General features: G+C 40.5%; 1 protein-coding gene across 3 annotated transcripts in view; it reads left to right on the top strand.

The window, feature by feature from the left end:
* The window catches only part of UBN1 (ubinuclein 1), a 38,572-nt gene that overhangs the window by 18,445 nt on the left and 2,832 nt on the right, over positions 1 to 17,295 (top strand). The window contains exons 8-18 of one of the 3 annotated variants that reach the window (XM_043973976.1): positions 3,086 to 3,156; positions 4,618 to 4,747; positions 4,956 to 5,074; positions 5,321 to 5,449; positions 5,634 to 5,777; positions 6,747 to 6,797; positions 6,890 to 6,932; positions 8,861 to 10,090; positions 10,885 to 11,137; positions 11,424 to 11,513; positions 12,198 to 12,333. In XM_043973976.1, the coding sequence (XP_043829911.1) occupies positions 3,086 to 3,156; positions 4,618 to 4,747; positions 4,956 to 5,074; positions 5,321 to 5,449; positions 5,634 to 5,777; positions 6,747 to 6,797; positions 6,890 to 6,932; positions 8,861 to 10,090; positions 10,885 to 11,137; positions 11,424 to 11,513; positions 12,198 to 12,301 (2,364 nt within the window). In that variant the 3' untranslated portion in view covers positions 12,302 to 12,333. Of the gene's footprint in view, positions 1 to 3,085; positions 3,157 to 4,617; positions 4,748 to 4,955; positions 5,075 to 5,320; positions 5,450 to 5,633; positions 5,778 to 6,746; positions 6,798 to 6,889; positions 6,933 to 8,860; positions 10,091 to 10,884; positions 11,138 to 11,423; positions 11,514 to 12,197; positions 12,334 to 17,295 lie in introns of those variants that run through there. The other 2 variants (XM_043973985.1, XM_043973996.1) reach the window with 2 other exon arrangements.

Here is a 17,295-nt window from a genome sequence, read left to right as displayed (position 1 = left end):
GAAAAAAATTGAGGCCATTCACTATGAGCTCCTTCTTCTCCCCTCTGCCTCATCTAGTGTTCCTCAGATGCTTTCTGCCACTCTCCTTCTTTACTTTTGCCTTACATGATGAAGTGTCCTTACTTCTTCCTAAGGCTACCCACCTTTACTTGTTCAGGTGGAATAGACTGGATGGAATCATCCAGTCTTCACCAGTAGACTGCCATCTCTGTCATCCCCACTCTCATTTTTTTTTCTCTCTCTGCTGACAAATATGCCCTTGTTTTTCCCAAAAACCCAAACCAAACCCTTTCTTAATCCTTCCATCCCTGCTATCCTATATTTCTTCTGCCCTTTGTAGCCCAACTCCTCAAAAAGGCATTCTACAATGGGTGCCTCCATTTCTCTCTGCTCTTAACCCTTTACAATCCAGTTTCTAGCCTTTTCATTCCACTGAAACTGTTCTTTCCAAAATTAATAATAATTTCTTAATTGCCAAATTCAATTCTCTTTTTTTCCTGTCCTCATTCTCCTTGACCTCTTCACAGCTTTTGATGCTGTTGATCACTTTCTCCTTGATATTCTTCTCTCTAGGTTTTCCTGATACCACTCTCTCCTGATTCTCCTCCTATCTGATGATCTGCTCTGTATCCTTTGCTGGATTCTCTTCCAGATCACACCTTCAAATCATAGGTGTCCCTCAGAGTTCTGTCCTGGGCCCTCTTTTCCTTCTATATTACTTCATTTGGTGATTTCACTAGCTTCCATGGATTTAATTACCATCTCAAGTTGATGATTCTCAAATCTACCTTTCCTACCCCAGTTTCTCTGCTGACCTTCACTCTTAAATTTCTTTATCTTTTTTGTGAGGCAATGCGGGTTAAAGTGACTTGCCCAGGGTCACACAGCTATTAAGTGTCAAGTGTCTGGAGCTGGATTTGAACTTGGGTCCTCCTGAATCAGGGGCCAGTGCTTTATCCCCTGTGCTACCTAGCTGCCCCCTGCTCTTGAATTTCTACCTGTCTTTCAGACATCTAGAGCTGAATGTCCAGTAGACAAATTAAATATGTACAAAAAGTATCTTTCCCCCCATAACCCTCCACCCTTCTACTTTTTCTGTTACTGTAGAGAACAACACCATCTTCTCTTCTCCCTTGTCTACTGCCAAGACCTGTCCATTTCACCTTTGCAACATCTCTCAAAAAATCTCTTTCTCTCCTCTGACACTGCCACCACTATAGTGTAGGACCTCATCATCTCACACCTAGATTATTTCAATAGTCTGCTGGTGGTTCCGCCTGTCTCAAGTCTCCCTCCCTACTCCAATCCATCCTTCAACCACTAAAGTGATATTCCTAAAGCACAAGTCTGATCATGTCATACACACCTAGTGCCCCCACTCAGTAAACTCCAGTGACTCATCATCACCTCCAGGATCAAATACAAGATGCTCTGTTTGGCATCCAAAGCTCTTCATAACTTAGGCCCTTCCAACCTTTCCAGTCTTCTTAAACATTTCTTCCTGACTTGTATCCTTTGATCTAGTGACACTGGCCTCCAGGCTGTTCTACTACAAGACACCTTATTTCACAACTCTGAGCATTTTTTCTGACTGTCCCTCATGCCTGGAACACTCTCTCCTCTGCTCTGACTACCTTCCTGGCTTCCTTTAAGTCCCACCTTCTACAGGAAGCCTTCCCCAGACCCTCTTAATTTCAGTGCCTTCACTCATTTATTTTCTATTTATCCTGTATATATCTTGCTTCGTATGTATTTGTTTGCATGTTGTTTTCTCCATTAAGTTTTAAGATCCTTGAAAGCAAGACTATCTTTCACCTCTTTTTGTATCCTCGGCACTTGGCACAGTGACTGGCACATAGGTGCTTAATATTTATTTATTGATTGAAAGCAGACCTGAGAATTTGAATGACTTATTGAAGGCCACACATGTAGTAAATGACAGAAGTAGGATTTGAACTAGGTCTACTGTACCATGCCGCCCTCATAAATTAATCAATAAGCATTTAAGTATCTATTATGTACAAGACACTGGGGATGCACTGGGGATACAGTTGGGATAAATGAAGCAGTATTCTCCTTCCCCTCAGGAACTTACATTCTATGCAGAGAGACATCTGTGAACGTACAAAATAAATTCAGATCTGGAGTGCATTATAATATCTTTTTTTTTTTTGGAGTGCATTATATGGAGGTCCTGGGTGATATTTTTGTGAAGAGCAAAATATCCCTGTTTAATGGCCTACTCTGGGAATGGGATGTTCTAGATATAGATTGTTATTGTTCAGTTGTTTTTCAGTCATGTCCAACTAGTAACTGTAAGCTTGTGCCCAGATTTGAACTCAGGAGATAAGTCTTTCCAACTCCAGGCCCAGCACTTTATCCAGTATGCCACCCAGCTTTGTGGCCCCTTTCGGGGTTTTATTGGCAAAGAGAGAAGAGTGGTTTACCATTTCTTTTTCCAGCTCATTTTACAGATGAGGAAACTGAAGCAAACAGGATTAAGTGACTCTCCCAGGGTCACATAGCTAGTGTCTGAGGTCAAATTTGAACTCAGGTCTCCCTGCCTCCAGGCCTGGTACTAATATGGTATATCCCATTAAAACTAAACCAAGTACTTTCAGGCCCTAAAAGATCATTATTATAAATATTTCTTGTCATTTCTTAAGTAGATGTGTTAAGTGATAGATACCAGTTCCGTGCTGTATTGGTTTAAGGAGAATCCTGTAGTTGGCTCTAACTGGCTTGACTTCAATTTTATCAGTGCTTAGAGTTCAAGAAACATTCACACTTCCACCCTTCTGGTTTTCTTTGTGTGGCTAGTTTCTCTAAGTCCTGGGAAGTGTAAAGATAATTTTATACTGCACAGGCATTGAGGAAGAACTTGGGTATACCTTCTCTGGAGAGTGTTGGTCCTCAGTGTACTTGGTTTTTTTGAACCTAGGAGAGAATAAAGGGTTTTGTTGATGAAGCCTGTTGGTGCTCATGTTTGTTCCTCTTTAAAGACTGCTTGCTCTTGTGCCCTTTTTTGTGTGTGTATGTGTGTATGTATGTACACTAACAGATATTACTGTCTAATGTGAACCAGGCTGCCAGAGCTGCAGAGGGAGAGAACAAACAGAGGTTCTTCACCCAGGATATTAATGGCATCCTGCTGGAGTGAGTATTCTTTACTTCTTTATATGCGTTCCTTACTTATTTGTATTTGTATGTATTTGAGTTGGAGCAAGACTTGGGAGGTTCAGGAATAGGAATATATACTTAGGTCAAAAGTATTTACTTGAACCTGAAAAGGGTTTCACAACCTGGGAAAGTAAAAAAGAACTGGAGTTGTTTGGTGGTGTTTTGTTCAGTAGCAATGTTTGTACGCTGACTTCTCTGCCCCCAAGGAACTGGACTATGGACTCTTTTTGCTGATCCTTGGTAGAATGCATTCATTTTAGGAGTGTACTGTGGTTGTGGTAGTCACAGACTACTGAAGGAAGGTGTGTTTTTTTCTGGATTAAAAGTCTCTAAGTCTCTTGGCATGCATGAAATCAGAAGAGGATATGCTTTCATTTTATTTTTTTTCTGTCAAGCCTCTCTGGGAGTCTAGGCATTGGATTCATAAGAATAACAAGACTGAATATCATGCTAATGAAATTACAGGAGTACTTTCTCCATCCAGGGCTCATCATCATCCCTGGCCACTTTGTCAAAGACTTTACTTCTTATCAACTCTTGAGCCTCTCTGGGTATCATATAGGAGTTGACTTTTGGATCATCAACATTCTGTTCTCCAGATTGATTTTTTTTTCTTTTTAATGAAGAAGTATATTTTTGGCATTGATTTGCATCTGGTGGCAGAAAAGATTGGTGTCTTCCCACCCCTTCTCACAGTTTCATTGCAGCACAGAAAAGGATTGGTCATTTTCCATTTGGAAAAGTTTGTTGTGATTTTGTAATGTGCTAGAAAATGACCTTGATCATCATAACTCTATACTGATCACTCTGAGTTCATGGGATTTTGAAGAAAGTTATCTAGGCTTTGTACTTTAAAGGAGACTTATTTCATATGAATAGAATCTTGTTGGGTTTAATTGAAGAAGATAGGTATTTTCTCTTTTATATAGGTTGGTAAACTGAGGCCTAGCAAGGGTAAGGATTTCCCTGGTACCTAGTCTTGAGTAAAACTGAAAATTAGACCTCAAAGCTGCTGAAATATGCTGTGATATTTTTTCATATGACAACAAACAGGCCACTACTTTGAACTTTTAGTGCCTTTTCTTCTGTGGAATAGAATGCTATGTATTTAAGACTTTTCTAATAGAGTATACTTTTCCCTTAGACTTTGTCGTGTTGTCTTTTTAGCCATCCCTTGTTTCTTATTGTTTTTTGAAATGGTAGACTTGTCTTTTTTTAAATTACTCTGATTAGGAAAGCTTCTCAAGTTTTGGAGTTGCTCTCTTTGTCTGAAAATTGCTACGTGTATTGCATTGACGGAGTTTTGTCAAGTGATTTGGGATGGATTGAGTTTTCACTTCTCTTGGCTACTCAGAATGATTTTCTGTAGTAGATGTCATTTGATGAGACAAGTCATAGTGAGTTGCAGGCCATTGATCACTTTGTTCTGTTCTTCAGCATAGAGGTGCAGTCTCGGGAGCTGAATAGCCAGATCCGTTCTGGGGTGTATGCCTATCTCGCTTCATTCCTGCCCTGCAGCAAGGATACCCTGGTCAAACGTGCTCGCAAACTTCATCTCTATGAACAGGTGGGTCATCTTGGAGTGGAGCATTGTGGCCCTGCAGCCAGCTTTTGAAATTTAGTTCTGGGTGTTTGGGGCAGTTTCTCTGAGCATATGTGAAATCAAGGTGCCATATCTGTACTGTACTGGCAGTGACTAAGTTGTTGCTTTGGAGTATCCTTAATATAAGAAGTAGAGAGTAAACTAGAGTTCTGGTATATAATGTTCTCTGCAGGGAGGGCGTCTGAAGGAACCTCTTCAGAAACTTAAGGAAGCTATTGGCAGGGCAATGCCAGAACAGATGACCAAATACCAGGAAGAGTGCCAGGCACATACACAAGCGAAGTTTGCTAAGTAAGTGTTCTCCCCTTCTTCTGTGTTACCTTGCTCTCCTCTTTTTTTCTCACTTTCTTTTCTCCACCATCCCATTTCTTAGGATTTTTGCTTGTGATTTCTGAATGGGACTGTGAATCTTTCTCAGCTTTTTCATCTTCTGGGTGGTATGAGCTAGTAGCTTCAGTCACCATGAGACCCTGGGGAGGAGGTGGTTCTTCTGTGGTGACCTCAGGGTGCCACTTAACAATTCCATTCATCCTGTAGGATGCTAGAGGAGGAGAAAGACAAGGACCAGAGAGAACGGATTTGCTCTGATGAGGAGGAAGATGAAGAGAGAGGGGGTAAACGCATCATGGGACCCCGGAAGAAATTCCAGTGGAATGATGAAATCAGGTGTGCTGAGACATTGGAGCAGTTGGAGGGTTTGTGGAACAATTATCTAAAGCCATATTCCTAATGGCAGCTGACGGGTTAGGATCATTCACCCTGATCAGAGCTACTGAGAGCAAGTATTGGAAACATTGAAGAAATATTTTTGGTAGCCTGATCTGAAGTCTGATTTCTGCCTCTTCTTCAGGGAGTTGCTCTGCCATGTGGTGAAGATGAAACTGGATGGCTATGAGTTGGAGAGGAACAAGGCCCAGTCCTGGGAAGATTACGTGAAAGCTTTTCTGGATGCTGAAGTCAAACCTCTCTGGCCCAAGGGCTGGATGCAGGCCAGGTGAGGGACAATGTACAGCTTGCAGTACCAAGATCTTCTGATGAGGTGTAGCATGAATGGAAGCCATGAAGAATAGCTTTTAGCTGTGGTGTTCATTTTTTATTCTTTAGGAAAGGGCAAAGTATCTGTTGTGGGCTTTTGTGCTTGTTATTCTTTATCCTCTTTGATTTTGAGGTCTGTTGAATGTGAGTTTTAGTCTTTCCTTCTTGGTTTGTTCTCTTCTCTTTTGAACAATGTCTTAGAATAGCCAGTTGGGAAAGAAATTCATCTCGATTAATATTCTTAACATGATTTACACTTCGGTAGAAAAACCAGGCATGAGCATAACTGTTAGGGAAGGTGCTTTTTTTTTACTTCTTTTCAGAGACTATCTTAATTCTACAGTAGAATACTATGTGTACAGTGTGTCTTAATAGGATATAGAAAAGTGGTGTAGGGAGCATATATAGCATTCTGTATGACAGGATTATAGTCTTTGTGTGGCCCTGATTCAATTTGGATAAATATTGAGCCTCTCTGTAATATGAAAATTGTGTTCTCCCCTTATAGTTCAGGAAAAATTATTGAATTAATGTCTATAGAGATTTTAAGGAAAAGGCATAGTGTGGATAGCAATTGATTTTGTCTTTGAGAAGGAAAGGGTAGACTAACAGAGAAGGAATGTTGTCTACAGAAAAGAACGTTGAAGAATTGGGGTCCACCTAACGGCTGTCCTTCACACAGGACTGACTTAATTGGCATAACTGCAGGGATTCTATATCTTTTACTTGAGACCAGTCCAACTGGTCATTCAAAATTTATTGAATATATACTCTGTGCAAAGCAGCATGCCTAACTAACCACTGTAGGAAGATAAAAAAAGAAATAGAAGATATATGGTACCTGCTTTTAGTTATCTCGCGTTCTTAAAGTTTCATGCAGACCTAACTATGGCAGCCCAGATTGCTTATTGCCATTTGACTGTTTCAGGACTCTGTTTAAGGAGAGTAGGCGAGGACATGGACATCTGACATCAATCCTGTAAGTGTTTGATATCTTCACCCCTTGGATAACTTTCAGTTTTTTCTTATGGCTATTCTTTGAACCTTTTTTGTGTTAATGTTTTTGAATAGGGCCAAGAAGAAAGTCATGACTGCTGCCAAGGTCAAAGTGAAGGTGAGTTCCTACTGTGTGATATTCTTTATGTCTTAATCCCCATCTAACCAGGCTCACGTGTTGAGTGATATTGTGACTTTAAATAGTTGGTACTTCAAAGTGATAAATGTTTAGGTATATATAGCTCTTGATATTGTATTGAAAGGCAGCATAATCCAATGAAAAGTGCCTGAGAGTGGGAGTCAAGACACTTAAGGGAATTCCCTTATTTTCACTGGGTCTCAGTTTCCCCATCTATAAAATATGTATACTACTACTCTACTTATCCCACAGGGCTTTTGCAAGTATCAAATAAGATAACAGATTTGAAAACCCTTTGAAGAATCAAAAGACGTATATAAATGTTAGTCTGGTATTCTTGTTCTGTTTGTACACCTAGGAGTTGCATTGGCCAAGGAAAAGTTGATTTATCATGTTAACGGTAGTAGAATGGAAGTAGTATGGTAGAAAAGAGGATAAAATACACACTTCTCAACTTATTGAGGTATGGCAGCATCCAGCTAAGTTGGCTGTGTGGAAAATATGTGTATCTTTTGAGAGGCATTGATGTGTAGAAAAAGAGTATTAGACATAGGATCAGAAGGTCTGGGCTGCAATACTGGCTCTTATACCTCTTAATTAGTAGTGTGACCCTGCACAAATAACTTCATTTAGCCTTAGTTTCCTCTGTGTATAAAGTAGGAATAATAATACTTGTAAGGTTGTGAAGAAAGTGCTTTGCAAACCTTAAGGTACTATATAAATTTGTTATGACCATAGTCCAAACTTAGTTATGCCATGTGTAAAATCTAAAGGAAAAAGTTAATTTAATTAATTTAGAATCATTCCCAGGCCCTTCAGTCAGTCAGTCCACAAACATTTGCTAACTTAACTAAGTGCTTAAGATGTGTCAAGAGTGGTACAAGGGGCAGCTAGGTGGTGCAGTGGATAGAGCACCGGCCCTGGAGTCAGGAGTACCTGAGTTCAAATCTGGCCTCAGACACTTAAAACTTACTGGCTGTGTGACCCTGGGCAAGTCACTTAACCCCAATTGCCTCACTAAAAAAAAAAAAAAAAAAGAGTGGTACAAAACTGGAGATAGAATGCAAAGCAAAAACAGTCCTTACCCTCAAGGCATTCTAGGAGTCACACTTTGCATTCCTTCCTCTCTTTCTCTACATCTTCGTTCTATCTCTTCTACTTTCTCTTTAAAGTCCCTTTTGAGAGCTTCAATGGCCTGAGATCAGTTCATATTTTTCTTGGAAGCTTTGGATGTTGGAGCTTTGACCCTATTATTATCTTCTTCTTCTGAGGATGTATTGTGGTCTACCTTTCCCCCAAAGAAGTTTTTGATGGTCTTCTGCTTTCTCTGCCTACTCATGCTGGCTTACTGTTTCTTGGCTTTTTACTCCTTAAAGTGTAGCGCTGCTTCCCGGACACACTGTTCGTGCTACAGCATGGCCCAGGGGCTGATTGGGCTTCCTAGGAGTCACACTTTGGAAAAAAAGTGTAAATATCTGTAGGCCAGGCTTTTCTGTTATTTTTCACAGTCAGAGAGTATAATAATAGCTGACATATAAATAGCCTGACGTTTTGGAAAGTCCTTTGTCTATATGCTCATTTGGTCCATGACAACAGTCCTGTGAAGCAGCAACCGTAATGCCCGTTTTGTAGGTGAGAAAACTGAAGTTGAGGGAGGTTAAATGACTTGCCTAGGATTATATAACTATATTCCAAATTTCACTTGATTCCACTGTCTATCCCTTACACCACATCATATAGTAGTGGGACAGGCATGAATATACAAAATCCTAGACAGAAAAGTGTGGAGCCTATATTCTTTTTCATTTCTCATCATATAAAGGAGCATAACTAGTTGATTGAACCTTTTTTTCCAGTGGATATTTAATAATTACTAATTATTAGTGTTTACCGTTTGTTTGTTTTAGGATTCCTCCACCAAACCTGATAAGAAAGTTTCACTTCCTTCAGGACAATCCAGTGGCTCCATTGCTTTGCCTTCAGAGCAGCATCAGGGAATGGGTATGAGCACTGGTGCTCCAGCCAGGGAGTTGTCATCTCTGGGTGCTTCTCAAACATCCAGCAATATTGCTAATCCTGCTTCTTTCAACCTGGAGGACTCACTGGATGAGGATTTAATTCATAATCCAACCTCTTCATTGGAAGCAGTGTCCAAGGAATTGGCTGCATTGAACAGCAGAGCAAGTGGGAGTCCTGAATTCATTCTTCATGCGCCCCCAAAGACCCCTACAGATAAAGTAACAGGTCTTACAAGTACTGAGGAAAAAAGAAACTTTCCTAAGTCCAATTCTTCTGCTCCATCACCTGCTAGCTCGCTACAGTCACCTCTTAATTTCTTGGCTGAACAGGCACTGGCACTGGGGCAGTCTTCTCAGGAGAAAAAATCAGATAATTCTAGTTACAAAGAACTCTCTTGCCAGGCTTCCCCCAGTAAAAGCTTGTCTGAAGCACACCAGTCTAAACTCAAGCACCATAATTTGCCACGGACATCTCATGGACCACAAACATCACCTCTGGTGCCCACCCCCCAAGTTAAAGTTTTTCACTCGAGTAGTCAGCATCAGAAAAGCTTCACTCCCCCAGCTCCATTTGTCAATAAGCTCCAGAGCCCAAAGGCTGCCTCCCCTCTGTCCCAGCGATCCCTCCTCCAGCAGGTCAAGACGTCGACCAAAGGTCCAAGCTTTCATTCCTCAGCATCTCCCTCTTCAAGTAGCACCCCAGCCTCTAGTAGTACGCATAAGAGCCCTGGCTCCTCCACAGCTTCTTTGGGTTATACAGGGAAGCACTCATCCAGTTCTTCAGGACAATCTTACAAGTCTCCCTTTGTTGCTGGCTCTCTCTCTAAACATGGGGTTTCTTCTGGCAGTTCTTCATCTGGAGTATCTTCAGTCCAAAGCTCTGCATCTGGGAGCTCGCTCTCTGGTGTACAGGCTTCCTCCTCTAGCCAGCCTTCCAGCCGGCCAGTACCAAGTTCTACACTGAAGAAACCTCCAGTTTCCCAGAAGTTGACTTTAGTGGCACCACCTGGTGGCCCCAATGGAGATTCTAGTGGTGGGACACAGGGGGTGGCCAAGTTACTGACCTCCTCCCTTAAGCCAGCTGTGGTTAGTAGTGCTACATCATCTACCTCCTTGCCAGTAAGTATTACAGTTGAACAAAAAGTCCAGCACATTTTTCCATATATTTTTAGAGAAGCAATTTTTGTCATGTCCAGTTTCTGAGTTGAAGGTCACATGGTAATAATAAGCTGGCCTCAGAAATCCACTGGATAGACTTTATGCTTTGATGTTATTGAAATACTGTATTGTTAAAATGACTGCTTCTGTGTATGGAAGCAATTCGAAGGACTGCCTAAAACCCTTTTGTGAAGAAGGAACTGAAAACTCCGTATGATTTTACTTAGTAATTTGAGGGCCTTTGGGGAGTTGAGGGAAGGTTAGCTTTGCTAATAAAAAACCGAACTTGGTTTTCTGGCTCTGAGCAGCATAATATGAAGAGCCAGCAGTTTTTCTTTATTACATGGGTTACTCTTATGCCAAAACATATGGAGGAAAAATTGAGTTGTTTGTAAAATCAATAGTTGGGGTGGAGAAATTTATTTTCCTGGGAAAACATTTATGGTATATGGTGTTAATTCTGTTGAATAGATTGAAACAATCTGTAGGTACTAAAATGAGGGATGATGGAGCAGATTAGACTATTGAATCTTGTTTGGGGTATATGTGGCTGGACTTTGGAATTAGGGTTGAGAAACATAAAGGATCATTTATATTTGGGTTTACTCCTGTGTACAGGAAGTCTGTATGTTTTTTATGTCAGTGTGTGTGTGTGTGTGTGTGTGTGTGTGTGAGAGAGAGAGAGAGAGAGAGAGAGAGAGAGAAAACACTGTTAACTACCTGAACTTTGACCACTTTCTGTATTGCTTTCCCAGAAAGGAACAAGTGGAGCTGTACTGCTAACCAGCTCCTCTTCCTTAAGTGTACTGTCACCATCCTATAAGTCCAGCACTTCTAAACTGTCCGGAGGCCTGAACTCAACATCACTGGGGATTTTATCTCCTCTCCATACTTTCCCTCTCCATGTGATCTCCTTTAGTGCAGACTCATCTCCCAAAGCAGGAGTCTCCAAGGATGCCATTGTTACTGGCCCTGCCCCCGGAACTTTCCACCATGGCCTAAGTCACAGTAAGTGCTTCTCCTTTTTTCCACTCTGGAAGTCCAAAAGGTGCAACTCATTGCTTATAACAAATGAGTTTGCTGTTGTGTTCATATGTTTTGTGTCTTTGGTGTGTGACTGTGGGGATGTTACTTTGAGAGCTTTTTTGCTAATTCTGATTTTGGGTTTCTCGCTCATAAGTGGCCCATCAGTTTGTTCTGGGCTCTCAACAGCTATAGCTACTTTTCTGTTTTCTGTCTTCAATGTGTGTGTTTGTTCTTTTCTTCCCCCTCCTTTCTTTGTTTTTCTCTCTAGGTCTTCTGGCTGGCTTGCACTCCAGCCCGCACCATGCAGCGCCTCTCCCACACTCTGCCTTGTCTACCCATATTCCGCAGAGTCTGCCAGGTAATTGTCAGATAGTCTGTTTGCCATGAGCACTGTGAATCATTTCTTACCCTTCACCCTTTACATCCCTTGTCTGGTACCAAAACATTCACTGTCTTTTACCTTGTCTTCACTGGTTTGATTTCTGCTATTTTATTCAAGGATTACTAGGGTTTCAGAAGCTCTTTGGGGCAGCTAGGTGGCACAGTGGATAAAACACAGGCCTTGGATTCAGGAGGACCTGAGTTCAAATCCAGGCTCAAATATTTGACACTTACTAGCTGTGTGACCCTGGGCAAGTCACTTAACCCTCATTGCCCTGCCAAAACAAACAAAACCAACCAAACAAACTAAACAGAAGCTCTTTTAAAAGTGTTTTCCTGGGAAAAAAAAAGTGTTTTACTGGCCTTGTGGGTGAGAGTAACTAGAGTATAAATATAAAAAGAAATATTAAAGCGTCTTATAATTTTTTCCTATTACTCCTTACAAATGTTCCATGAAATAATTTGATGAAGGTTATATTGGTTTTGGATGTACTTTCAGCCTTATACTTTGGACTAAATGTTTAATAATCTTCTACGTTCTCTTCTGAAATGGTCATTAGAATTTGAGCTTTCGTAAAAGGCAAGGCTGCTTTTGTCAAAAGTAGAGGTGTTCCATGGAGCACCAGGGACTCATCTCAACTTTTTCCTTTGCTTTTTTCAGTAGAACAGCAGGGGAGGCAGTGCACTATCCCCATAGGGGCCAGTAAGGCCATGGAAAACTTCCTAAGGCCTGTCTGCAAATACCATCTAGACTTCATCTGTTAAGAGCTTTCTGTGCCTAGGTTAAATAAGAGGTGACATTCCTAATGACTCTTTATCCTCTTCCTGATCCCTTAAGGTGGGTTTGACCAAAATTCTATATTTAGCCTCCTTTTCTCCTTTCTCTGTGTTCTTTTTCTTGACCATCTCATTCATGCCTACTGGTTCAATTTTCACCTTTACTCCCACATATGTATCTTGCTTATTATTTTCTTCTTTCTTGAGCTGTAAACTCCAAGTTTCCTAAGGCTAGCAAAATGTCTCTACCAGCATATCAAATCACTGTGGTCAAAACTGAGCTTATCATCTTTACCCTGATGCTTTACTTGCTCCTTCTTTTGACTTGACTTTTTCTGTCAGCATCATCACTGTTTACCTACTCTAATATTCACAACCTTGGTGCTGTCTTTGACTCTTCTCTCTCACTCACTTCTCCTGTCCATTCGGTTACCATGTCCTATCTGTTCTGTCTCTGTTATATCATACATTCCTCCTCTCTATTCTGTCATCATTCTAATACAGATCCTCATTACCATCTTCATAGACAATCACATGGGAATCTAAATAGGGTCTTTTTTATGTTTACCAAAATAGAATCTACTCTGTAAGGAGCTTACATTCCACTTTGGAGAAAGAATATGCACACAAAGAAGTCACTGCAAAGTAATTTTGTATGGAAGGACACTTAATAATTTGAAAGAATCAAGAAAGCCTCATGGAGGTGTCAGGAGGTGGCATTTGAGCTGTAGCCTTTGAAAGGAAGCTAGAAATTTTAATAGGTGAGAGGGAGTGCATTTCAGGCACAAGGGTGCAGCTTGTGTAGAGGCACAGTGGCCAAAATATGGAAATTAGTATATGGGGAACAAAAGCAGGCCAGTTTGGCTGAACCTTAGAGTATTGAGAAGCAAATTATGTGAAATCAGGTCTGGAAAGGTAGGTTGGAACTAGATTGCTAAGGCTTTTATACTTGGCAGGGCAACTAATTTAGAGGCTATTGCAAATAGTTCAGGTGTAGGTAATGAGGGCCTGACCTTGGGTGGTAGCCATGTAGGTAGAAAAAAGGGAATGGATACAAGAAATCTTGTGGAAGTAGAATCAATAAGATTTAGTAATCTAGATGTGGGAAGTGATCGAGAATGGAGAGATGAAGATAGCTCTAGGGTTATTAACAATTAGTTGCCTGCCATGTAAAGGCATATAAATAAGTTCAAAATCTTTACTTAGCCTAGCATTTGAAGCCCTCCATAATTGTGTGCTCCCTACCTTTTGAATCCAATATATGTTTATTAAGCATTCTAAGCACTGGGGATACAAAGACAAAAACAAAACAGCCCCTGCCCTTCGAGAATTTATGTTCTGCAGGGATTGGAAATGTAAATAGAAAGATAAATGTGAGGTAATTTGAGGCAAGGGAAATCATTAAACTGTTGGGGATTTTGGAAGATGCTTCTTGGAAGAAGTAGCATCTTAGCTGAGCCTTAGGGGAGGAAGCTTGGAAGTTCTGAGTAGAGGCAGAGAATGAGTACATTTCAGGCATAGGTGACATGATATGAATAGGCATAGAGATAGAAGATGTAATGTTAATTCTGGAGAACAACCAGTTTGACTGGAACATAGACTACGGTGAAAGACTAATATGAAATAAATTTAGAAAGTTAGGAGTTGTATTTTGGAGGATTTTAAATATCAGGCTGAGCATCTTGTATTTTGTCCTTAGAGACAATAGGGAACAAATGAAGATTTTTGAGCAGGAGGAAGTAGCATTATTAGACTTGTTGATTTAGCAGATGTATGGAGAATGAGTTGGAAAGATGAGAGAATTGAACCAGAGTAACCAATTACAATGCTATTGTAGTAGTACAGCTGAAAAAGTGATGAGGGTCTCGCTTATGTCAGTGGGAGTGATGGACAGCTTGGGAAGGTGGTACATAGCAGGATTGACCCTACTTGGCACATGAAGGAGAAAGAACAATGAAGGATGACTCCAAGGTTGTGAATCTGGATTATTGGGATTATGGTGATATCTGAAACACAAATAGGGTATTTAGAAGAGATTCAAGTTTAGGTTGAGTTTAGGGGGAGCTGATTTCCATTGTAAACCTATTAAATTGGAGATGCTGATGGGATATCCAGGTGGAAGTGTCAGGCAGTCAATTTGTGATTCATGAATTCAGGAGAGAGAGTAGGGGTAGATCTAGTACTTGAACCACTAGGGAGTTTTTGAGATCAAAAGAGAATGAAGAGGAAAAAAAGTCCCAGGACAGAATTGTCAAGACATTCATACATGTTAAGTAGGCCGAGATGGATGACAATCCAACAAAGAAGACTGAGGCAAGAGAACCAAGAAAGCTGTATCATGAAACCTCAGAAAGTGAGTGTTCAGTTACAAAAGCAACAGAGAGGTGTGATAGGACAAGCCTGAGAAAAGGCCAGTAGATTTGTTAGTTAGGAGACATGGATAAACTTGGAAAGAACAATTTCAGCAGCCTAGAGGTGTCAGAAGCCATGTTACAAGGGTGTGAGAAGTGGATGATTGGTGTGGAAAAGGATACAATGAGTGTAGACAACTTGTTATGGGAGTTTGCCTTTGAAAAAGAGAATGGACATAGGATAGTAGCTTTGGGGAGAATAATAGGGTCAGTTAAAATTTAAGGATGTGGGAGACCTGGGCATGTTTGTAGGCATAAGGGAAGAAGACAATAAAGAAGGAAAAATTGAAAATGAGTAAATATGTAAATATTTAAAGGAGAAATGTCCATAAGAACCTAGAGGAGATAGGATCAGTCAATCCATAATCAAGGGTATAATTAGATTGATTGGATTTCAATCAATAAGGAAAAGGGCCACTTCTTTTTTAGAGATTTGAGCAAAAGAGGAAAGAATGGAAGAAGGGGAAGAATTTTGAGGTTTGGAGCAGTGGGGAAGAGGGAGCTCTTGGTAGTCTCTATTCTTGAAAAGTGGGAAATAAGATTTTATGCTGAGGAGAGAGAGGGAGAATGGGGAGCTTGAGGAAGGAAGAGAAAATTTAGATAGTAGCAATGAGGGCCCAGTTAATATTAGATCAGCAAATTTGTAGTAGACCCAGTGAGCAGAGTTGTTCGACTTTTCTAGCTACATTCATTAGCGTATGAGTAGTTATGGAAAAAGAAGATAGTAGGGGTAATCCAGGGCAGAGGATGGCATGGTTCAACTAGTCAACCACAGACTCAAGACTAAAGGTGAGAAAGTGGGACCAGAGCAGGAATAAGGAACTGAGACAGCAGGGAGAAATAGAGGAAGTAGGAGACATGGTTAAGATGAAGGTTTAGGAACAAGGCAGAAGCACAGAGGTAGAAGGACAGAAGTTAGGATCAGAGAGAAGAAATTTTAGCATGCAAAATCGTGGGGGTAGAACAGTTAGGGATGGGGGTGAGATCAAAGATATGACCTGTGTGCATGAATGAGGCACAGTGAAGATGTAGGTCACAGGTGAAACACTGTGTTTGAAGGAACAACAGCATCTATATATTGAATTCACAGAATATTAGTGTGGTTGTCAGGATGGAAAAGATAGTAAATCAGGTATTGTTGAAAAAGGAGGGAGAAAAGGGGGCAGCTAGGTGGTACAGTGGATAAAGCACCGGCCCTGGATTCAGGAGGACCTGAGTTCAAATCCGGCCTCAGACACTTGACACTTACTAGCTGTGTGACCCTGTGCAAGTCACTTAACCCTCATTGCTCCGCAAAAAGAAAAGAAAAAGGAGGGAGAATGACTTAGAGGCTGGTAGATAACTAGATCTGAACTGGATAATATAGATGAATAGGGTGAACCTTCAAGGAAGAAAGGCTGATGAATGATGTTTGAAAAGGATTGATCTGAAAGTGGTAATTGGGAGCGTGGTGTATTCCAATCCCTCTTCCTCCTGGCTGAGTGTGTACAGTGCATGAGAGTACTTGAAGCATACTCAGACCTCGAAGAAGATAGGTAGGGATGATGAAGTGCTTTGCTGAAGGAATCAGATTTCTGCGTTTTCAGAAGACATAGTGAAAGGTAAGGGATGATGTAAGGGTAGGACTGATGTAGGTGGGGATGATAAGTGGTGGTAGGAAAGAGGATTTTCACTTTGCACAGTGGATTTGGGAAGGAGGTAGAAACAGTAGCCATGTGAAGGGTGGAGTGCCAATTGACATTGCTTGTCTTCTCTCAAACAACAGGTAAAAAGGGGTTGAAACAGCAAGATAGAGGATTGGTAAATAGTCATACTTGTCACCAGTTCCTACTTAATTCTGATCTTCATTTGGAGTAGGTTCCTTAGTATACCTTATAGTAGAGATTTAGAAAGAAGAGCAGCTTTGACTTACTAGCATTCAGATATTTAAATATTGAGGACTGATTTTAAAACCATGCAATTTGGCTTTTCCAAGAAGACAATATGAGAAGCTTTTCAGTTGCTTTCATGTTTTTCCATCAGAAACAATAAAAGAGCAATGGACTTGTGCACAGGTTATTTGTCTTACTGGTAGATGAATGATTTAGGGAATTGGGTATCTATCTGGCTTAAGCTTTAAAAAAATGACACTCAAGGAACAGGGGATCATGCTTTGGGGACAATATAATTATTTTAATCTGAGAAATCAAATAATTGATGAGTTATTGGAAGATTTGCTTGTCTTTGTTGGGCCAGTAGGACTAGCAAAAAATGAAGAACTAAGATTAAAATGGAACAAGAATTGAACTATTGTATTCCACTTAGCATATTTTATAAAGAGCAAATTTTTTTCTTCCTTTGCACTTCAGACACATGTCAGGGTTAAAAGACTAAGCCTTTAATGATTCAAAACTAAGAACTACCTTTTCATTTTAGCTTTGTGATTTTTGTGCATTTGCTTTCTTTAGTGCTTTTGCTAAGCTTTTCTTCATGTTTTATGATTTGTAGTGCCTTTTGTAATTCTATTCTTACAGAAACTTAAGAATACTTTGAAAATAAAAGAACTTCAGTTTAATACCTTGCATTTAATAT

Source organism: Dromiciops gliroides, chromosome 1 (genome assembly GCF_019393635.1).
Source record: "Dromiciops gliroides isolate mDroGli1 chromosome 1, mDroGli1.pri, whole genome shotgun sequence".
Classification (NCBI taxonomy): Eukaryota; Metazoa; Chordata; class Mammalia; order Microbiotheria; family Microbiotheriidae; genus Dromiciops; species Dromiciops gliroides.
The sequence above is the reverse complement of the archived record's forward strand: the minus strand, read 5'-3'. Positions and strand labels throughout refer to the sequence as shown.